The sequence below is a fragment of the Mytilus edulis genome, chromosome 3 (assembly GCF_963676685.1).
Source record: "Mytilus edulis chromosome 3, xbMytEdul2.2, whole genome shotgun sequence".
NCBI classification, from domain to species: Eukaryota; Metazoa; Mollusca; class Bivalvia; order Mytilida; family Mytilidae; genus Mytilus; species Mytilus edulis.
Genome location: NC_092346.1, coordinates 22,046,422 through 22,071,743, shown reverse-complemented (window position 1 = coordinate 22,071,743; position 25,322 = coordinate 22,046,422). Strand labels below are relative to the sequence as shown.

Here is a 25,322-nt window from a genome sequence, read left to right as displayed (position 1 = left end):
ATTTTTGATATTAAAAAATCATCGCTATGAAATAAGCCAATATCGCATTGATATAATAAAATATAGCAGTATCTTTGACTTATAGGTGATTTTGGCTTTGCAAACAATTGAATTCATCTCAATTGCATTCCACTGAATTTGCTACATGATATTTATAGAATGTTAACATCTACAAATGACAAATCGTGCATTTATGTTTCATTTATTCAACAATTCAATTATCTCGTTTAAATACATCTTGCTTGTTATAACATAACATAATTCATGGAAATTATACACCAGACGTATGTCGTGTTAAATGTCACCCTGTTTTGAGAAAAGAGTCATTACTGTATGCCGAGAAATCTGCCTTTCTTCGTACAAATGCTAACATTCCTCTGAAATTTCCCACAATGCAACTCGTTGATATAAGACAATATCGCTCGTTGAGATAAGAAAAGTTTTTATCGAACCGCTTCTTCCAAAGACTGGATTACCTGTAATTTAAATGAGAAGTAATAAATACGTGAATAAATTGAACTTATGTTTATCATTAGTACGTCAAATGGTCCAGAATCCTTCCATGCCCACTACAATGAACAGTTCTGCTCAACTCATCCTGCTATTTTTTTTCTTTTTGAATAACATCATTAAATAACAGTCGGTGAATTACATTAAGATTCGTTATATTAATGAACAGGGACCTAAGTCAAAAATTGAGAAAGAGAAACATGTTTATGTATTTGCAATGTGGGCGAAATACCAGTCAGAACAAATAACAAGAGCTAAATTTGTTCACTCCTTTGGCTTCAGATATCAAGCGAAAACTAACCCATGATGACTGTACGTACTGATGTCTTTAGAATGTTGATTTTTTTATAGCTCAGTTTATGTAAACTTTTAAAGACATATCAATGTGCTATGACATGAATGTGCCTTGAAATAATTTTTCACCATAAATAAATAAATAAATGACTTTAACTCTGCCAGGTCAAACCTGCTGGTCCCAAGCCCGGATAATAAAGGATGTTAGTTATAAAACCCAAATATTGCAAAAGCGCAAATATCTTATGTTAAAAAAGAAAAAGTCATTGTTAAAAGCGCAAATGTCCAATGATTTGGAGCGCAAGTGTCAGAAAAAATAAGCGCAAATGTCCTATGAAAAAGTGCATGTCCCGCGCCGAATTTGGTCATTGCCTTTCAAATTCAAGATACATTTGACCTCAATTTATTTGTACCAAAGACAACAAGCTCCAACCAAACTCTTGAAGTGAAAGAGTTTGAAACCACAACTTTATATTCGTTCAAACAAATACCCCTTTTTTTATTTCTAGCCTGTCCCTTTGTAGATAAGCGAAAATTAAATGAAGCAGTTGTTTTGATGCTTTTATACGGTTGTGGATGATAATAAACTCATCATAGATACCAGGATTAAAATTTAACATTTACGCCAGACACGCGTTTCGTCTACAAAAGACTCACCAGTGACGCTCGAATAAAAAAATGTTAAAAAGGCCAAATAAAGTACGAAGTTGAAGAACATTGGGGACCAAACATTCCTAAATGTTTAACCAAATACAGCTAAGGTAGTCTATTTCTGAGATAGAAAAGCCTTTGTTTTTTTTTAAATTTAAAATTTTGTTAACAGTTAGTTTATAATCATGAACATATTAATGATATCTCAAGTCAACACATAAGTGCTGACTACTGGGCTTGTGATACCCTCGTGAAAATAAATCTCCACCAGTAGTGGCATCGACCCAGTGGTTGCAAACTCATAAAACACATCATAGAAACCAGGATTACAAAAAATGATTAAAAGGACAAATAGAGTACGAAGTTGAAGAGCATTGGGGACCAAAAATTCCTAAAAGTTTTGCCAAATACAGCTGAGGTAAAAATAAGAATAAAAAGTAGAATTTTGATAGTCTTAAATCCAAGCAATAAGAATGTTAATTAATAAATTAATTAATCTCAAAACGATAGACACATGTAGCATTGAAAATAAAAAAAAAAACCATCAATGTTTATATCAATACTATTTTTCACATATCTTGATTATATATTACATGTATTAGTGGGAGATATTATGGACATAATTGTGCAAATCATGATACCATCATTTGACGTACGATTGTTAATTAAATGGTAATTTAAAAAAAAATCAGATGCTGGCCTTTAAAAATTTCCATTTAATCAAGATGGCCGCCGCTCATTTTGCAAATGGCGTCGTACCTCATTGGCTACATTTCGTAATTTCCTTTGAAAGCTGTGTTATAGGTATAATCCAATGAAATTTTGATAAAACATAAACTACAGTTCCTAAAGTACGACAAAACAATACATAAATTAAGAAAACGATTGACATCCGGTTCCAAAATTTCAGCAAAAACGTTGAAATGTCATTTTTATAATTTCCATCAACTAAACAAGAGTTGTCACTTTCTTTGTTTAGTTCAAATGCCTAATTTGGTTAAAACAAGAATGTGTCCATAGTACACGGATGCCCCACTCGCACTATCATTTTCTATGTTTAGTGGACCGTGAATTTGGGGGTAAAGCTCTAATTTAGGATTTAAATTAGAAAGATCACATCATAGGGGATATGTAAACTAAGTTTCAAGTTGATTGGGTTTCAACTTCATCAAAAACTACCTTGATCAAAAACTTTAACCTGAAATTTGCACTATCATTTTTTATGTTCAGTGAACCATGAAATTGGGGTCAAAACTCTAATTTGGCATTAAAATTAGAAAGATCATATCATGGGGCACATGTGTACTAAGTTTCAAGTTGATTGAACTTCAACTTCATCAAAAACTACCTTGACCAAAAACGTTAACCTGAGCGGGACAGACGGAAGGACGGACGGTACAACGAACGAACGAACGGACGCACAGACCAGAAAACATAATGCTCCTCTACTATCGTAGATGGGGCATAAAAACAGGTTGCCTTTCTTTAATTATCTGACATTTGCCAATACAAAAACCGGACAAGGAAGACCAGAACGGAAGCATATACAGTTACCAACACAGCTTGATTTTTTTGCCTCCGCATTTCAAAAGTTCCTGACACGAGGATGCAACGGCAGAAAAAGAAGTCCATTTTGGTTTCCAACTGCCATTGATGTTTCTTTCACCCTACCCAGTGTTCATGACCTGGTACATGTACCTGTCGAATACTTTAAATAGGTTGAGCCTAATTGCTTCTCTTATGATGTGCTCCAGAAAAAAAACCTCTTGTAGGCGAGACTGCATCATAATGCCGCTATTTCCTTGCAAACAATTCAATAATGTTGTGATAAGTTTATCTCTATCTATAATAATATTTTTGTCAGCCAAATTTTTCTTTTAAACTGATGACGTGAGAAGGAAATACTCCAAGGATTCGAGTTCATTTGCAAAATATCTAACACAAGGTTTGCGATAAAGGTCATTTATTCAGAAACCATAAAAACATAATACAACTGAATGTTATGAACAATTATGTAACAAACCCAAACTAAATAAATGACAATAATTTGCAAAGGTTGGGAATAAATACCGCCACCCTCAATAACTAAATTACAAAATGTAGAAACAAACAAATATTGTACAATAAAAGATTGAAATCATCAGCATATGAAATTAAAATTATTTTTTTTTAAAAATAATACCTATTAATTTGAATCTGTTAAAGAATCAAGGGAGTAGGTGGGTGGGAAATTAAAAATCTTCACTTTTCTTGAGAAAACTAAAATGGCGTCCGCTAGCATTCAGTGCAATTGCGAAAATGCTGGCTAATCTAAACACATGTGAAGAAATAACATGCGCCTAATCCTCATTGGTAAATTAAATATCATTAAACAATCATATTAGTAATTAATCTTGACCCTGATCGTGAGATGACCACACTGATCTTAACTCGAATAATTCTGCGCCCTCTAGCGGCCTATGTTAATGTAGCAATCGGAGATTAGACGGAGATCAGCGGAATATAAGGACTGACATTATTCGGGTTACACTGATCTTTGCCTGTAATCAAAAACTTACAGACGACCCCATGCAATTTTACAGTTTCATATTACTCTTGATAAGAATAATTTCCTGACAAAATGTTTTTATGTACCATAAAATGATTTAGTGTTAATTACCTAAAACTGTAAAATTTCCTTAAAATTACCAATTGCACCAACCCAACAATGGATTGTTCTGTACGTCTGAAGATTTCAGAGCTGATAGATCCTAGATATAGCTAGTCAAGGTCGTTAAAACTTAATTCCATTTGTTTGTGTTTGTAAATTTTGAAGATATTTGGCACAGTAGGTTTGGAGGAGAAGATTCTTGAAATAGTTTTCGACGACGATGACGAAGACGGACGACGATGACGTCAAAGAGCTGCAAAATTTCCTTAAAATTTCCAATTGCACCAACCCAACAATGGGTTGTTCTGTACGTTTGAAGATTTCAGAGCTGATATATCTGGACCTATTGAACATGTTGTGTTCCATGTTATAATTGCTTTAAGGCTTTAGCTTTTGAGATATAAGCCAAAGCTGCATTTGACCCCTATGTTTTAGTTTTAGCCATGGTGGCAATGTTTTTTGATGGATTAAAGCTTTGGATACAATTTATAAACTATATTACTTTAGGAACATTCAGCTTAAGTTTCAACCGACCGTGTAAGGGCTGTATAGCCAGTCAAGGTAGTTAATATAAAAAAGAAGATGTGGTATGATTGCCAATGAGACAACTATCTACAAAAGACCAAAATGACACAGACATTAACAACTATAGGTCACCGTACTGCCTTCAACAATGAGCAAAGCCCATACCGCATAGTCAGCTATAATAGGCACCGATAAGACAATGTAAAACAATTCAAACGAGAAAACTAACGGCCTTATTTATGATAAAAAACTTAATTCCATTTGTTTGTGAAGTTTGAAGATATTTGGCACAGTAGGTTTAGAGGAGAAGATTCTTGAAATATTTTTCGACGACTATGGCGAAGACGACGTCAAAGAAAGACGACGGACGACGACGGACACCAAGTGGTGGCATCAGCTCACATAGGGACCTTCGGGCCTGTTGAGTTGATTAAAAAGGATTTTCAAGTTTCCGGACAATGACTTAAACAATCTTTTAGCAGTTCTCATGAAACTTTGGTGAATTTTTATATCTATAGGGCAAACACACACACATTTTTTTTATGGCATACGCTCCCTTTCGATTTTAATCAATTTTACATTTTACATTTTCGAGGATTTTAATTCATAAAAACGGGTGATTTTTTCCCAGTGTTTTTTAAGCAATACCTTCAAAGTATTTTGAGCTGTTTTCATTGAACTTTGGTGAATGGTTTATATCTATTACGATAAGTTAAACCTCCCTTTAGTTTTTCATCAATTTCTGATTTGACATGAAGTTGAGAAGTTATTGAACTTAATTTTAGAATAGGCGACCGTATCAAGCGCTCATGATGAATGGTTATATCATCGATACATTGGTTCTGCATTACTAATTAACCAAGTTAAAGGTACTTTACCTGTGTCAATTTTTTTTTTAATTAGATACATTTTCACAAATAGGTCAGAATACATAGTATTCGGGGGGGGGGGGGGGGGGGGGGGGGGGTTCCTTTGTTAATTGATATATCATTGTCATTTTGCTTAGTTCTTCTGTTGCCTATTCTGATTGCGGACTCGGACTTCTCAGCGTTTTACGTTTCCGCATTTTGGCACTACGTTTCCGCATGAAAATTTCTACGTTTATCGATTTTAAAGTACTCTTTTCCGCATTGTTTTAACATTGATTTTGTTAAAGGTTATTTAGGTTTCCGCATTTTAATTTTCAATGTATGACCGGACTTCTCCTACTCTGGGTTTGACTATGCGTATTGCTGTGTATTTGTTGATTATTCATTGGCTAGAATAATTTTAATGCCTAATTGAAGTCAGAAGCCTCTGGCCTTTGTAATATATTGTATTTAAAATAATTAATCATTCATGAATAAATTTGGTATATTTACTGTATCCTGATTGGTTAAAAGTATTAGTTTTATTTTCAATGTTGTCATTTTTTGTGGTGACACGCCCATTCTGACGTTGTGTATTCATACGTACGCAAACATGTGTGTACGTTGTTATTGTTAATATAAATAATATAAAAAGTTCTTTGAGCCCTTTTTTTATAGAAATTTATTTATAATGAATAGAAACAATTTATTTTGAATTTATTGAAACATAAATTAATTTTTGACTCTTCAAATTTTACATAATCCGCGAATGTGAAGAGTCAAAAAATAATTTTATGGTTCAATAAATTCAAAATAGATAATACCATTCATTAAATGTTTTTGAGTTTAGTATGACGTCCATATCTACTGAACTATAAAAAAAATGTGGTATTTTGGCACCGTTAAAGTCCACAATGCATCTAAGAGTCCACAGCACCGCTATAGTCCGTGTTATAATTGCCAATGAGACGATTCCTCGCAAGAGACTAAAATGACACGGAAATTAATTCTTTACAATACAGTTTATCAGTATAATATACAATTTACAAGTTGTATAGCGTTAACAAACACATAAATAAAAAACGTCAGAAATATCAGTCACATATTACATTGGCAGTTCAAAAGTGTGTGTGTGTGTGTGGGGGGGGGGGGGGGGGGTCCGGGGGTTGGAACCCCCTTATTTTTGGACGATCAATGCATTTAAATGGGGACACGTGGTTTGAAAACCCCCTCCCTTTATCCTGTGTTAGGAACCACCCTTTTTGAAACGGCTAGATCCGCCCCTGTATTATACAGTTTGTGAGTTTCAGACTACATATAATATACATATGTATTCAATATTATTAGAAGTATAAGGATGATGCCTTTTCCCTAAAACTAAGCCTAGCTTTCCTGCCTTGTTCAGCACAGTGGTTTTGAGTAATATTAATAATTATAATGAAATAACAATTTTTTTCAATTCAAAGTTTTATTGCCATATAAACTATACAGTTTGTGACATATAACAACAACAAAAACAAATAAAGACAATAACTAAGTAACTCAATATATATACACAAATTCAGGTAAATATTAAAGGGTCCCCTGTCCTCAGTTCCATTGACTTTTTTATAAAGGATCCTAGTTTATTCACTTGTGTTGGTGTTGATGGGTTAAGTATATATATAACTTTGTCATTGTCAGTGAGATTAGCAAATGAATTACTTTCTCTGTTAATGCAATTAAAATACACACCAAGATAACAAAATTGATCTACAATATCTAATGGTTTAAATTACTATTATAAATCCATGTCTCAGTAAGACTTATTTTCCCACCTTAACAAGACAATAACATGTAACAATCAAAACCAAGGAGTAAACAAAGACTCACAAAACCAAAGGACATTTACATCAACAGTTATAAATAATAATTAAGAAACAACACGAACTCCACTAAAAACCGAGAGTGAAATCAGATGCTCCGGAAGGGTAAGCATTTCCTGCACCGTATAACTATATGTCATCGTACGGTCTACATCAATGAGCAAAGCTCATACCGCATAGTCAACTATCAACAAATCATGGTTACGGTTTTTAATTTGTATTACGTTTGAAAATGTTTAAAGCTAAATCAGAATTATTAATATTGATTTTAGATCGTGCGGATGTATGATATCTATTTACATGTATCCGACATATAATTGGCAATTGTATATGCCATATTCTTTTAATATTATACAATTTGGTCATTTTTTTCATTTTTCATTTCTTACGCAATCGTTTTTCATAACCATCAAACAACCTCGTAAGATAAATTGGTGACTTATAACTAGACGTTTTATATCTATAAATATATAGTGGTATATTATTGTTAATTGCAGTTTGTGAATTGTATTGGAACTTGTCAAGTACTAGGTATGTACAAATAAGCTGAAAAGGGAATTTCATTCGAGATAACCGTTAATGGTCATAGAGGCAAAAAATTCGTTTTGAAATGAAACAGATAACAATTTTTTGGCGGGAATTGTTGCCTAGTGTACACAGTACTTTCATGTTGGATTTGGCCGGATACCTCGTCATAATTTTTTTTCGCAGATTCAAGCAATTTTCGACAAATATTAAGTCGACATTGACAACAAATCTTTACGACAGAGATGATTTCAGCTTTCCAATTGTGAACTTTCTATTTCTAAGTAGCAACATTCCAGCAGCACCTGCATACGGGGTATATATCTCCCAATTGATACGAAATTCCCGTGCTTGCATTTCCTATCATTATTTTCTTGATAGAGTGTTGCTACTCAGAAGGAAGTTATTAAACCAAGAGTTCCAAATGGTGAAGTTGAAAGCATCCCTTCGTAAATTTTACGGACGCCATCACGAGTTTGTTGACCGTTATGGAATAACCGTTTCAAAAAAGATATCGGATATGTTCCTTACTTCGTTATTACTTTCCCCTCCCCTTTCATGAATGTCATCTACCGAATTAGACTTAATACCGGATTTGTTATAACATGAGCAACACAACGGGTGCCACATGTGGAGCAGGATCTGCTTAACCTTTCGGAGCAACCTGGTTGGGTTCGTGTTGCTTAATCTTAAGTTTTCTATGTTGTGTCATGTGTACTATTTATTGTTTGTCTGTTTGTCCTTTTCATTTTTTGCCATGGCGTTGTAGGTTTATTTTCGATATATGAGTTAGACTGTCCCTCTGGTATCTTTTGTCCCTCTTTGGTGAACAATTTTTAGCTCACGTGTCCCAAAGGGTCAAGTGAGCTTCCTCATCAATTGGCGTCCGTCGGCCGTTGTCCGTCGTCGTTGTTAATTTTTACAAAAATCTCCTCTTCTAAAACTACTGGGCCACATTTAGCCAAACATGGCAACAATCATCATTAGGGTATCTAGTTTTAAAAATGTGTTCGTTGACCCAGCCAACCAACCAAGATGGCAGTAATGGATAAAAATAGAACATAGCGGTAAAATGTAGTTTTTGGCGTATATCTATGACACCAAAGCATTTAGAGTGAATCTGACATGGGTTTAAACTGTTTATTCTTGAAGTTTTTAGACGAACAGGACAGCTCGTTGTTGGGTTGCTTTCCATGAAATGGTAGTTTCAAGGAAACTCTGCAGTTTTTGGTTATTATCTTGAATATTATTATAGATAGAGATAAATTGTAAACCGCAATATTGTTTAGTAAAATAAGTCAAACATGACGAAAAACAAATGGTCAATTGACCCCATAAGGAGTTATTGCCCTATATAGTCAAATGTAACAATCTTTTCGTAAATGTTTGTAATCTTTTACGAAAGTCTTCTCCTGAAACAAATGCATCAAATTAAACCAAACCTGGCCACGAATAACCATTAGAGTATTTAGTTTTAAAAAATGTGTCCGATGACCCTGCCTCCCAACCAACAAGGCAGATATGGCTAAAAATAGAACATAGGGGGAAAATGCATCATTGTAAATATAACGGAATTTGATGAGACTGTCGTACAAAGTGAGAGGTTTAGCGCTATAAAACCAGGTTTTATCAACCATTTTCTACATTTGAAACTGCCTGTACCAAGTCAGGAATATGACAGTTGTTGTCCATTCGTTTTTGATGTGTTTGTCATTTGATTTTGCCATGTGATTAGGGACTTTCCGATTTGATTTTCCTCTGAGTTCAGTATTTTTGTGATTTTACTTCTCTGAAACTAAGGCAAACTATAACGGTTGTATTATTTCATGGATCAATTGTAAATAGATATATCATGTGAGCGACACAGGCTCCTTAGAGCCTCCAGGTTGAGAAACAACGTCAAGATGGCACATACAATCCAGCATCTTCTATATGATAAGCACTTGTTTTTTATAAGATGTGCAAACACCTATATATGGTGTCCAGTTGACAATATATGATGTGCAAATATCTTTATATTGTGTGCAAACCGGCATCATTGTATGATTTTTAATGATACTTATATCATGTACAAAGATTCTTTTGTGATGTGCAAATATAATTATATGATGCGCTTATAGACAGACACCAGTAAGATATCATTAATCAAGAACAACGTGTTATAGAAGCAGTAAAATCGTAATTTGATAAAAGATTAAGGTTTTTATCGCTGATATGCAATTCGATTTGTATTTTTAATTGTAATTTTAAATGTTACCTCCAAAACAGCACCAACAGCTGTGAAACGTAGCAAATTGGGAAACCTTTATAAGGTGGTAAATATTGATAAGTATATGTCTTTTTAATGTGCGATTTGACATCCACAATTCCATTTATATGAAATCTTTTACCTTTATTAATAACTTCTGAAGGCTTGAGTTTAGCTACATTGTATGTATGCTGGTTGTTTATGATACTATCGTTTGGGAAATTCATGAGATTTTATAAGATATAATGTTTGGCAGCATGGTATTGGGAAATGGATAAAATATGAATTGCAAAATTTTTAAAGTTTATTTTATTGGTCTTTAAAGTCATATGAAACGAGTGACTGGTGAAAACTAATGTTTATCCAATTCTTGAACCAATGTATTTATATATCATTAAGTTATGAATAAATAAAATTGAGGTCTTTTATGCACGATTTCATAATTTTTTATGCAATTATATCGTATATTCGTCAACTTGTTTTCTCTCTGTTTGTAATGATTTAACAAATACGGCAGCTCATTAATTTAATAAAAGCAGAAGTTTACCGACTGTCACCTTATAGTAAACAATCAACAAAAAAGCATTGATATTAAGCACGTGTATAACATATACAATCAGATAATAGTTTAAGTTAAATGAGATATCCACGCGTATTGTGATCACCGGATTTCTACGAGAAGTGTCGTGCTAAGGTCACTTGCATATACGGAAAATATGTCGGCGAATTGCTTCCTGCAAGAAAGCGATTAAAATTAGGTAAACTTCTTCTAAATGTGGACAAATTAAAAAAAAAATCTTCAGAAAAATAGTATATGTACATAAATTTTATAATGAAAACTATCCATTTATTTATAAAAATCATATGCATATATTTTTTTTTAATTTGAGGTTTCATATGACTTTAACATACTAAACACACGGTTAAAGTTATTATATTATGTCTATTTATTAAAATAATGTTTCCTGATTTTGTTATACACATATGTGTACGAGCACGCGAGTTAATGTAAAATTTAAAATTGAGAATGGAAATGGGAAATGTGTCAATAACCCGACCATTAATGTGTATATATAAATTCTAATTAGATTGATATTTGGGTCCTCGGCAGTACATAGAGTTCATGTGATAACGTTGTTCAAAATCTAAAACTCTGAAAGCATTATTAGAATCAGCATATTAAAAAAATACTATGCATTCAATTGAAATAAAAAATCAAACAAAGTTTTATTTTAAAACCCCGATTTGGACGAAATTGAAGACTGGGTCCAAAATAAAAAAATAAATACATATTCAGATTCAACATATCAAAGGACCCCAAGAAATTATTTTTTATCAAAATCCAAAAAAGTTTAACTTTTGACCCTTTGTACCTCGATATGGACTCATTTGAATACCGACCCCAAAATCAAAATTTAAATACACGGTTAGATTCAAAATTTCAAAGAACCGAATGCATTAAACATAGTTGAAAGCAAACAAAACTTTATTTTGGACCATGATTTGGACTTGATTTGAAAACTGGGCCTAAAATTAAAAATAAATAATTTACTTTCCCCCTTTAGACCTCAATGTGGAATAATTTAAAAACTGAGACCAAAATCCAAATCGAAAAATACTTGGTAAGAAAGAACCCCCTAGATTCAAGACTTTGAATTAAACCCCTATGAAAGAGGTCAATAATAAGGCAATTAATACAAAGTATTAGAAAAGTATTGCTTCGACTTCTTTTTGGTCAATTAGTAGAGACCATATGCCCCAAAATCTTCCTTTTTTGGTATGGAACCTTGTTATACAATTTCATAGCGCTCAATATACTTATACACAGGTTATTGTCCAGAAACATGAAAACAATTGCCCACTGACCCCTACTTTTTCTCATAATTTTGTTCCGTGTAGTTTTAAAAACCATATTTGAAAATCTTATAAAGTCCTTATTATTTTTTCATTGTTTTTGAAAGAAAAAAACGTGTCAATCTTAAATTTATCAAGAATTTATGGAGAACAATTTCCCGCTAAAATTTCAACGGCTTTTAAATACATCTCGAAAACAAGCAATAGATCATTCCTTTTTTCAGCTATTTAAGTTTCTTTATTTACACACTATATCAATATATAACAGTGTTTTGAAAAGCGTGCTATTTCGAATCAAAATAGCAATCATACTTTAGTACATTTGCACATCATATCAGTATATTTAATCATCATATAAGTATGATAACACATCATATAAGGGTGGTAACACATCATATAAGAATGTTAGCACAGCATATAATGATATTTGTCATTATATAATGATATTTGACATCATATAATGATATTAAACATCATACAACATTATTTGTCATCATATAATGATATTTGACATCATATAATGGTATTAAACATCTTCACCATTATTTGTCATCATATAATGATATTTGTCATCATATAATGATATTTGTGATCATATAATGATATTTGTCATCACATAATGCATATGATATTTGACATCATATAATGACAAGTATATATCATAATAAAGTAAATGCACAGGATATAATGAAAATCAGCTTAACAAGACAGTTTGTGCGTTCTATTCAATCTGCAAATAAAGTTACTGCTAATTAACTTTGGCCCTTCATTATCTATTGCGATTGCATTTATAAGTTGCCTTATTTACAATCACAATCATTGATCAAATTAACAAACAACAAACTGCCCCTTCTCAAACAATCTGAACGCGTCGATGATCTCGTGGCAGCGTGTTTTACTAAAGTACGGGAGATCGTTGGTTCAAACCTCGGCATGGTCAAACCATAAACTTAGTATTTGCTCTTTCAACGCTTAGCAGTGGGGAGTAAGAGCAAAGACTGGTCGGCTTGGAATAAGAATAATGTGTCCATGTAAGGTAACATGTCTTACTGCTGACTATTACCTTGTGAACTAGCACGGTATAAATCCGGCTCAGTGTCGATCCAGTACATGCAGGATTGTAATTCACATTAAAATGTTTTTGTCCTAAAACGCTGGAAGTGAAGCCTCTTCCTCCTCCTCCTCATTATCATCATAAAAAAACAGATATATGTGTATCAAATAATTGAATTTGGTTTTGCTGTTTTTTAAAGTATTTTTGTAATAGATGAATAAAATTTTGTTTCTTCAGCACCAAGAAACAGAATCGTTAATATATATAGCTCAAAAAGTAAGTATACTTAGAAACAAGATTAAATTTACATCTGCTTGGATAAGCGTACCCGTCGTATGTGGCACAACGTTTTGAAAATTTGGGTCCTCACCGCTCTTCAACTTTTTGGGGTTGGATTTCTAACTAGTTAGATCTGAGAGTCATTGATGAGTCTTATGTAGGTGAAACGTGCGTCTTGCGTATTAAAATTATATGCCTTGTACCATTAATAACTATTGACATTGCAAAGAATACGTCATCAACGTCATTATCTCCCCTGTAACTGTACTTAATGCCCTTAATTATGGGCATATGATACAGTTACAGGGGAGGTAATGACGTTGCTAACGTAAATTATTATTTATGTCAAACTATGACTTATCTTAAATTCACGTGACTATTCGTTTTAAAGAAACTTGACAAATATATATATATAAAATAACTGGATCACCGAACTGAGAAAGTTCGTATCTACAGATATAGTAAATAGACATATATATATATTATATGTTTTATAAAAGAAAGGTATATGAGTAAACAATAATTAGTGGTCACTTGCATGTGTATAACTGTAAATTGAACAATCACAAATCTGTAGATACGAACTTCTCGGTTCGGTGATCCAGTTATTTTCTTTTCAGCTTCGAATAGTACGTCATTATTCTGGCCTCGTTTTCCTTTTTGTTTTCTTTATAGTGGAGTGACGTTAACCATAAAATGAAACTTAAATGCATTCATCTAACACACAGCTTAATTATGTAACATTCGAAAGCTAAACATATATACTATATGTTTGACCAGGTCGTAAAAATGGTATGTTGCTATTTATGTCAAATCAAGATCAAAGTCAAGGACGACTTAGTGCATATTTTCTAAGATTTCAGCTTCATTTGTAGATTTCTAAAGTGTGTTTTGATAGACAGCAAAATTTTCCTGAAATTTGGGCAAAAAATCAAAATGGGTGAATTTTTGTTTCTGATGCAACTGCTAATCACTGAAAACTAAGTTAAACCTTGAATTAGTGTTTAAAAAAGTTTTTGACGTCATCAGTTTCCAATAATCTTGCTTACTTCTAATCAAACAGCAAATCATAACAACTCATACAGTTGCCAATATTACCGGCATCTGCGGAAACAAATTAATCTTTTAAGCACTTCTTTCTTTATAAACAGTGTATGAAGATTATATAAGATTGAAAAAAAAAAAACTTTTAAGAATGTGAAAATAATTAAAGGAAAAAAAATTGCTTGGAAGTAAGAGGGCGAAACTTCGACATGTTCCTGTGCATTGTAACAAGCAGACTAAAATAAAAATAAATCTTTCGATTTTTCTTTCCAATCATTGATGAAGTGAAGACTTTTTATCTAGATAGTTCCAATCATAAAAGGGAATTCAAAATGTAAACAAAAACAAATCAAAAAACAAAATATGAAAATTGAAAGGTCAAAGAATTCACGTTTACAAATTGAAAAACTTGTCTTATCGGCTGCTTTGGGTGTAATACCACCATTGATTTGCCCCAAATTAGTCTTGGTTAATTTTGAAGTTTTCAAAAAAAATTTGCAGAATTTATCTTTGTTTCAAATAAAGAATATTTGGCATGAGTACAGTTGTATCCTGTCCAATTCTATAGAAAAAAAATCACAAAACATTTCATTGCATATTAGAAAATAACCATCACTGGAAGTTAATCAATCAAATCCCCCCATATTTTACCTGTGTACAAACTGTAGTAAGTATGTAACCTCAAGTTCAAAAGTATCCTATAGAAACCCAAAATGAAAAAAAATGGTGTTTTTAAGTACCGTACCAAAGATGTTAATTACCTAGAAATATTTAATTGCAATAAAACATAGGATTAACTACCCACAATTGTCAAATTCAAGGGAATATTTTTTCCTACCCATTTTCGTATGCAACCAGCTGTGACGTACTATGATTTGGGGGTATTACACATTTACCTTCACTTTAGGCTAGTCCATGAGGAATAAAGATTAATCCCATCTTAAAATTTTTACGAAATTAAAATCCATGACCTACAAACCAAACATTAATTTGATATTTTAGCCAACAAATATCAATCCCATGAAATAAATTTTGATTTTAGATCATTTTTGTAACGTTTGTAGGATTTGTTTAGAATTGCAATTTTCACGAAATATTGCCCATCTAACCTCTCAATTCTTTTCGAGTTTGAATTGCTGTTTAATGTTCTACAAGTTTCATTTAATCTTTCTTAACGTACAAGAACCAGTGAATGTGTTTTTGTTTTTTTCACAAGAATTTGGCACGTAATCATTGCAGTATAAAAGAAGATTATGAACATTTTTATTTTTCTTGCAGTTACAACAGTGATTTTATATCAAAAATATTGAACCTTCTTAAATTGATAGGTTTCAATGAAAGCATTTTTAATATGGAAAATTTTATAGTAGGATATAAAATAAATGATGAATCTTACTATGAAATTAACTTCCTTTTAACTGTAATATTCTTTTATATCTACAAATCATATTACATCTCTGACTCAAAGAGAAGAAAAATAGATATCTTTAAAATATTCAAGGCAGAAATAAAATATATAGTTGAAGTCAATAATGTAATTAAAAGAAAAAAACAGTAAATCGATTATAAAAACCCTCAACTACATGAATGATCACATATAATAATAAATATCACTGAGGTCACATGACCCAATTATTTAGTCACATGACTTGAGCATGTCAGGTGACTATAATGTACTTTAACATCTAACACATGTTAACAGAAATAATAATATATTATTCAATATTGTATAATACACACTTTTTTGTCTTCTTCTTTTACTTTTTATTTTAGTATATTTTTAACAACTTTGTGTTGTACACTCTGATGTTGTGTATAATCATGTTTACCTGAGTAGTTTACATATGATCTTAGTCTAAAATACCTCAATTTTCAAATAAGTTAAAAGTTCGCTTATGATTAAAATCATCACGAAGATTATGGTCAACTTACCTTTTAAATAAGACAAACTGTCTAAGTATTATGAATCAAATTTATCCAAATCACAAAGATGATGATGGCAAACATGATGCACATTTATCTAATATTAAAAACCACTATCGGATGGAAGTGAAATTCTCCGGTAAACATGAAATCATTTAAAATATTGTAATATTGTAATGTAACATCAATTTACTTTTATTAGATATTCTCCCTGGATTCCTAATAACTAATATATCAGGGGTACTTATAGTGCAATGATGTACACTAAGTAAATTGTTAACAGCAATAGAGTGCAATAAAATATATTAGTCACGTTAAAAAAAATAAAAAATTGGCACGTTCATTCTTGACCTTTGAAATTGATTTAACAGAAATGGCACCGACCGCACAATACAGAAAGTACATAAGATAAGATTTCAAATGATATATAATATAGCTGTGTTGGGTGGGTGCATTTAAGTCCTTTACTAAGAGGCTATTTGAAAATTGTCACTCTCCATTTATACAAGGACCTGTAAGACATTTGGAAACAGTCATCATAACTTTTGGTAACTCTAAATTGAGGAGCCCAAGAATAGATTGCATTACGGCATGAGGAATTTAGGAATTTTAAAACTGTTTAAGAAGGGGCCCCTGCTTTATTTTAGTTTGGCAAGTTTTTGTCAGGCAGCCGCGTTATTCTATTATTTTACCCTAAAAAATGAGTACTGTAATAGACAAAGTAGTCGTGTCGTTATCAAGATGAATTCATATTGATCCGTATAACTCTTGAAATACATTCAAAAAATTATTAGAGGTACCTAATTATAAATTGATACGCCAGACACACGTTTCGTCTACATTAGATTCATCAGTGACGCTCAGATGAAATTAATTATAAAGCGAAACAATTTAAAAGTCGACGAGCATTGAGGACCCAAATTTCCAAAACGCTGTGCCAAATACGGCCAAGGTAATCTATTCTTGGATAAGAAAATTTTTAATTTTTTGAAAAATTCAAAAAAAAGTTTTGTCACAAGAAAGGAGTAGGTCCGGTAAGACCCCTTTTTGGCCCCAAAATATAACAGTTTTACAAAATTGTTAAAATGTAAACTTTTAGTTATTTATTGGACAGTTGAATGCTTCTGCTACATAAATATGGGCTGTTTTTGACAATACAAAGCACAGATATTTGGTTGTAGCACAATTCAGTCATTCTAAATTACTGAAATCTTCAAAATTCTATCATTTTAGTTAAATTTTAGACGGTTTCCTTGTAAAACGAAAGTGGCCGCATTCGTGTTCATCCTTAATATTAGTTTAAACATATTTATTCATCATCAATACAAATATATCATCATACAAAATACACAATAATAATAGGATTCGGAAACAAGCTATATATAGCTTATATTAATCCGTTTCCTTGAAATACCAACTCAAGTTAACTATTACATAAATATAGCATGCAATGTTACTATGATATGGAACAAGTATAAACTAAGTAACTATATAACAAAAAAGAAAGGAGAACAAAAAATCATTTTAAAATAATGAAAATAAATACAACAAAAGAAGAAAAAAAAGTAAAAAAAATAAAAAAGAAAACTACACCGAAATACTACACACTTGTTTAGATGAAATGCAACTTAGTGAGAATAGTGAATAACAATTTAACTTGTAAATCTCTTGCACTTTAGTAGGAATTTTTGTACTTTTCCAAAAATATCTTTATTTTGGTCTAAATTTAGAGCTTGTGATCCAAATAAAAGTAAATTCGTGTTTAGTGTGACTGGATAATTAATTGAGAAAATAATGTCATTACGCAATTCGTCATATTTTTTACAATGCAATAAGAAATGAGCTGTAGACTCACGGCCGACACTCGGCTAACCGAGAGTTTGGTCGGTTAATCTATATTGAGTATGCGGCTATATCGGCGGTTGGTCTGTTAATCGGGTTGGTTATACGTCTGTTAAGAGTAAAACTCACAATTTAATGTTAAACTCTGTTAAATATACAGATTTTTGCCATATTATGAGAACCACATCAAAAAAAGAAAAGTGTCTGACAAAATGATATCATTCATAGAACATTTTCCACCAGTAAAAAAAATGCATATCCTGCGCAGTTTTAAGTAAAACGAAAGGGCGTCTCGCAAGTATGTGGTTTTTATGCTTGTACGCATAGCAATATTTTGGATAAAAGGCTAAAAAACATTTTTATATATGATTTAAAGGACACAAAATAGTACTTTGGTTCTAAAAAAATAATTGTCATTGATAAATATTTCATAATTGTTATATAAGTTGAGTAATACCACATTTTAATGAATATTAGGGGAATACAGTCTGTTAATGGGTTGGACAATTTAAATCGTGTCAGTTAAGAGTTATTTAGCCACGACAATAGTCTTACTACCTTTAGTTTATATTTTCACATTGAAAAAAAACAGATGTACTTGTGACGAAAAAATTACAATACGGTGCAACAGTATCCTTATAGAAAGAGAACTTTTATTTTAATTTTATTTCTTTGCATTTCATTGAAGGGTGTGTCACTTCAATATAGCGTTATATGGACTGATTGGCCGCTCGAATTCGCACGAATTTATTATTTACGCCAAGTAATCAATCAGCCTTATTTTTTTTTTGTCTGTTAAAAGTCTGTAACATCTACGAATCTGTCATGTGTTGCAATGCAGCTGGTTAAATTCCATGCGTTTTCTTTGAAATACTAAGGCTTTTCTACCTCAGGAATAGATTACCTTATGCCGGCGTCACACATTGGCGTATAGACCGGCGTGCACCAAACGTACAGAGAAAATTGACAAAGTCGGTATACGTTAGTTGCATGCCATGATCACGTTACGCACGGTGTTCGGTTTAGTAATGGTAACGTTTGTTGACGTCGTTTTTCAATTATTTCATCCTACTTCTGTACCAAACGTCAAAGCTTTGCAGTTTTTATAAAACGGCAACAACAATGAAAGTGTATATTACAAATATTTGTCACTGCCCAAGCATGTTGCTAAATGCATTTATATATCTTCTGTGATTCTCAAAATTCCGTCATCACAAGTATCTGTGACTAGGCATTTATATCGATTGGAAACAGCCAGTACCAAAGCTTTTTTGTGCTTCAAGAATATAAATGTTATTAACCCACCCTCAACTAGTTTTCTAACTACAGTTCGCGAATAAATTTCAGGGCTTTTTTATTCGTATTATCAACATCTTAAATATGTGTCTTTCAAGAAGATTATAATGAAAAATAATCCTTGTTCAGGTCAATAGCAGCAACAGCTACCATTTATCCTCTGTTTGCTTTATCTATAATTCTAATTTCATCCTCAGATTTTAAAATGGAAACGGCAGTTTAGAATTGTTGATTTTATTTAAAATTAAAAAGTGATCTACAGTTCTTGAAATATAATGATTAATTTCAAATGCGTCTGTTTGTCGGATGCGTGGAAATTACTTTTAGTGTATACAACATATTCAATCGTACTAGCAGACGCATCTATGTTACTAGAATCCAAAAACGAAAGCTTCGGCGTGTTTAAAGCTTGTGCTACATATATATTCATCCGAAAATTTAGAGTAATATTTTGATAAATTTACATGTAAATTAACACATGAAAATCGCTGGATCATATCAAGAAATCATGCTTTTAAAGCTGTCTATGCGGTATTGGCGTTGTTCATTGTTGAAGGCCGTACGGTGACCTACAGTTGTTAATTTCTGTGTGACTTGGTTTAAAATGCAATTCTTTTGCATTAAAAATACCTAATCTTTTGCATAATACTTTTATTTATCCGACGCTTTTACGATCAGCAAATGGCACAAAAATTTTGATGGAAGTCAAATTTTCTTGTTGATTTGAATAATTAAAAAAATATCTCCCAAAATAATATCATCACACAGAACGTGTCAAATGCTTAAAAGACAACATGCTACACTTTCAGTAAATGGAAAATACAATTATATATTATAACGAACTACATTCACGTTCCGTGCAAAAATCGTTCAATTTGGACGTGGTAACACTTACGGGAGACACGGACAACTTGATGGAAATTGATGAAAAATTTGGCGTGTCCTTAACTTTGAAGGCTTAACCAAATCTTAAAAAAAATCACATTTCAGTAATAACATTTGTTTGCATAGTTCATGTGTCTGTCACAAATCTAAAATACCCTAAATTAGCATCGTACTCAAAAATCTTGAACAATGGCTCTATGGTAACATTTACGGGAGACACGGAAAATACTGAAAAAAAAATAAAATGGGAGAAGCTATGTTAAAAATAAAAACATTTTTGTAAAATTTAATAAAATCACATTTTTATGTAGAGGTGGCGAACCTTTCCTATTATTTATATGAAAATATTATAATATTGAAGTGTTAGCTTTCATTTTTGTGTACTCGAATTTTCAAATCTTACAGCTATATGGAATTTCGAAAATGGCTGCTAGATTGGGAACTGACTGGATATTTATCGTGAACGTTAAATCAATATGATCATATTATATCCCATCTGTACAAATTTTATCGAAATCCATTCAGTAGTTAGTATTTCTTCTTCGTCGAAATACAAAGGTAAAATTGAGAAAGGAAATGGGGAATGTGTCAAAGTGACAACAATCCGACCATAGAGCAGGCCAAGGCCACCAATGGGTCTTCAATGTAGAGAGAAACTCCCGCACCCGTAGGCGTCCTTCAGTTGGCCCCTTAAAAATATGTATACTAGATCACACAAGACTAACAAAGGCCAGAGGCTCCTGACTTGGGACAGGCGCAAAATTGCGGCGGGGATAAACATGTTTATGAGATATCAACCCTCCCCTAATTCCTCTAGCCAATGAAGGAAAGTAAATACGCTTGATGAACGCTACAATCCCAGGAAATTTGTATGCAGCATGAAAAACATACAACATACGCCAACATACGTTTCTAGTACGCCCAATAAACGCTTAAAGCTCGTTTTGCACACGTTACAAATATGAGTGACAGGTTAAATGGATCCAAAATTACTAGCGTAATGGCAGCGTAAATGAGCACGCCAGTGCTATACGCTAATGTGTGACGCCGGTATTAGTTGTGTTTCCTCAATGCTTTTCAACTTCGTATTTTATTTGGCCTTTTAAACATTTTTTTCGTCACTGATGAGTTTTTCGTAGACGAAACGCGTGTCTGGCGTAAATATAAGGCGTAAATATAAAATTTCAATCCTGGTATCTATGAGGAGTTTATATCCGGTATGTATTGTCTTTTGAAATTAATATTACTTTGATATTACACTTTTTGAAACCATTTCTATCAATTTTCAGATTCCATTGTCTAAACTTATGTTTCATTGTGCATGTGTTGTTTCCATATATTCTAGCAACTAATCTTGAGTCTATCCCTTTATTCAGATAACACCCCATATAGCAATTAAATTATGCTTGTAATGTCATTCATAACTCTTAACAGACCAATTAACAGACCGAGTTTTATACATCCGACCCATTAACAGACCACATTTTTATCAAAAATTGATTTATGTCACCAAAATACAGTTTTTCGTGTAGATTTTTCACATATTGATGTTAATATGGTAAACAAACATAATGCCTGTCTTTTTTCGATGTTCAAAATATTGCATGCAAGTAAACTCAACCAACTTGTCATTTTTGTGTACATTTTGTGTGTGTAAAATGTGTATAAATTTACTGATGAGTAACTCGCCTTTTCATTTTATAGATCGTTTATTGAAGCTAGAAAAAAAATAATTACACCACTGGATTCAGTACTCCAAATCGTTTTGTCAGACATGAATAGTTTTTATGATATAAATATAATTAAAATGTTATACAATGAAACATACTGACCTTGCAATGATTTTCTCGATAACACCTGATTAACAGACTTTAGCCAACCCGATTAACAGACCAACCGCCGATATAGCCGCATACTCAATATAGATTAACCGACCAAACTCTCGGTTAGCCGAGTGTCGGCCGTGAGACTCGATCAAACCACACGAGCAGTTTGAAGAATCTACTAGATTTCGCTTGAACAAATGTTCATTTAGAGAACTACTATTCATCCTTAATCTGGCATGTAATACTTGACCCATTCTTGTACCAGTGTAGTAAAAATTTGGGCATTTATTATTTGGGTTTTTTATACGACTTTTAAAAATGCTTAAAGACGTAGAATTTCTCGTTTGGTCTGGTAACTTATTCCACAATTTGATATTGAAATGTAAGTTGTATTTTATGATAATACATAACATATATAAAGGTTGTGGATGAACACGGATGCGGCCACTTTCATTTTTGACAAAAACCATCATATTTGAGAGATTTTTCATATTTGAGCTTGAATCGGATCGTTTTTAATGACTAAATCAGTTAAAATCTTTCACTTATGCTAATTAAATCAAGTGAAATAGACACTTAACTCTTTAAAAAGTGGTCAAAATCATTTGTCAGATGAAATTGAAATTTGAGGCCAAAATGAGTCCTTACCGGACCTACTCCTTTATAAAAATGACCATATATTTGATATTCATGTCAACACCGAAGTGCTGACTAATAGGCTGGTGATACCTTCGGGCAGGGTTTCCCCTGGGTCAATTATTTTTTTCGCCACCTCTTTCGCCAACACAATATATTTTTCGCCACTTTATTATTTTTTTCGCCAAGTAACATTAATATATTTTCTTTTGTTTCTAACCCTTCTACTCCTTAAATAAAATAAACCTGCCCCATTGTTGTCTATGATTATTCTCTCAAACGTATAGTCTACCTTGTAATGAATAAACACCTTTTAAAAGGAAGAACTTTTGTTTAACTTAATAGGGGGAAAATTCATTATATTTTGAACAACTTTTCTAAAAGAGGGGTCCAATTGCTTTTAATAATAAAGAAGATATAAGTCCCGGAATATAGCAAAATTCTTGGACATGTTTTGATCATATAATACCAGAAAGATGTACAGTTCTTTCGGAAAATTTCTTCAAAGGAAAAATATGTTCCCTTTTGTACTAAGAAGTGTTTTTTACAACAAAACAAAAGCTTTTATCACTTGGAATTGGTCCCTCATTTAAGGTGTAGTCATTACATCGAAGAGTTATTCTCATTAGAGGGGTTGATCCCAACTTTTTGCATAGATTTCTTCATAACGACAGTTTTCTTATCTAGACCATCGTAAATAAAAAAGTTGAGACGTGAAATGATACACTCAAACTACTTTATAAAGTACTTTCTCAAATCAATTATCTCCCAAATTCAAAGGATGAAGTTTTAAATCGGAGATTTTTCTTGCATTTGAACATTTTTCGTCATAACAACAGTTTTCTTTTCTGGACTATCCTTAAAAGAAGTAAAGGATACGTCAAAAGTTAGACTGTCTAACACGTGCGTCGCAAAGTGGTTAACAAATACTTTGAGACATGTGACGGACGCCATTTACCCATATCAAGAAATTGTATATTTAAAAGGAATGGAAACGCGGCCGACTTCAAAGAAAATATTATGATGCATCTCTTGCTTTGACCGGGTGTTGATTACACCCCATCGCTCTAACTGGCTCATTACTTATCTGGTAGAAGTTATCGAACGTGGTCATTTAATCTGACACTAGTTATCTAACTTGACAATGATTTTATTTTCTTCTTAGGCTAACTCGAATAATTCAAGCCCTTTCCGTGTCCGATTTTCTCCAACACGTTAATGTAGCCTTCGTAGATCAGCGGAATATAACGACTGAATTATTCGGGTTATTCTTAGGCATGTTTCCGTAATAAAAAATAATAAACTAAAATCCTTCTGAGGGGCATTCTTTTTCAATTTGCTTGGTGTAAAATAAATCATAATTGTTTTTTTAGAAGATAATTCGAAATACCTATTTTATTGTAGAGTACGTAATGGTACTTACATTGTGCAAGTTGCGTTGTGCAGTACGAACGTATAGGTGATAAATCATGAAACCAAAAATAAATTAATCCAAGAAAAAAATATAACAATACAACCACATGCAAAGTTACTTATAAAAAAACTTTTTATTCTAGTTTTTTTTTAATTTTTTTATCTTGATATTTCACGAAGGTATGTCACAATCAGATGATATCGGACATTTTACGAGTTTTAAATAAATTTCATGCAAAATAAAGGAAATTTTAAAAATGTAGTTAAATGACTTTTCAATTGTGAAATATGACTGATAAAGAAAGAAGTTAATAAATCATTATGAAGGGAACAAAAACGTAAACAACTGCAGTATATTATCTAGATAAATTATCTTTCATACTTAAGATGAAGATGTTAAAAATTAATAACGCCGAGCTCACCTGTTAATTAATGCTAAATTATGCAGAGATGCAATACATTTTCTAATTAGAAACAGTTAAAACTTTCCCACATTCGCATTTTATGTATTTTAACACCAAAGGAATACTTTTGCGACCTATAGACTACTGCTCTTCGAGAAAAAAAGGAAGGAACAGTTTTGCTGTTGCGTATGGTAATTTGCGGCAACGCTTAATAATGGCAAACTGCATTACCAAACAACGATTTAGTATAAAAAAAAAGATTTACAAAAAAATAAATGAATAACATCGTACATGTATATAAAAAGACACAATCAATCCCAATCGTAAGTCTTTGTATATATTTCTTGTCTGTTATTTCCAACTTCGTCGGTGTCGAACTTGACTGAACAAAATGGCGTCAATGTGAACTATAAATATGGGATTTTGAAAAATCATAGCAAATTCGTTTTTACCACCATTTTCATAAAACCAACACTATTTGATAGAAAAAAGATTAAGCTTTAAAATTGTATGTCAATGTCACATCTATTTCACGCAGTTATTTAACTCATACCAAAATACAAAGTGTCGATGTATTTGTTGACGCACAACTTCAAATTTTCAATATGTTTCGATATAAAATAATTTACATAGTACCAATTATATTTAGCATTCATAATTTAGACCAAACTGTATGAAAATATTTCTTCTTCAAAGTGATATCTCATTTTCTCACTTTTTTCTTTCTACTTTTCAATATTATAAAGAAAT

At 32.1% G+C, this 25,322-nt stretch overlaps 1 protein-coding gene and 1 long non-coding RNA gene across 2 annotated transcripts in view; one reads left to right on the top strand and one right to left on the bottom strand.

The window, feature by feature from the left end:
- The window catches only part of LOC139514210 (uncharacterized), a 179,066-nt gene that overhangs the window by 19,169 nt on the left and 134,575 nt on the right, over positions 1-25,322 (top strand). Inside the window, exons 3-4 of the mRNA XM_071303036.1 lie at positions 7,841-7,874; positions 13,262-13,300. Coding sequence (XP_071159137.1) covers positions 7,841-7,874; positions 13,262-13,300 — 73 coding nt within the window. The remainder of the gene's footprint in view (positions 1-7,840; positions 7,875-13,261; positions 13,301-25,322) is intronic.
- LOC139514218 (uncharacterized) lies at positions 187-16,372 on the bottom strand. Its single transcript, XR_011662584.1, has 2 exons — positions 16,280-16,372; positions 187-476 (listed from the first exon to the last, which is right to left on the bottom strand). It is a non-coding gene; the product is annotated as an uncharacterized lncRNA (long non-coding RNA).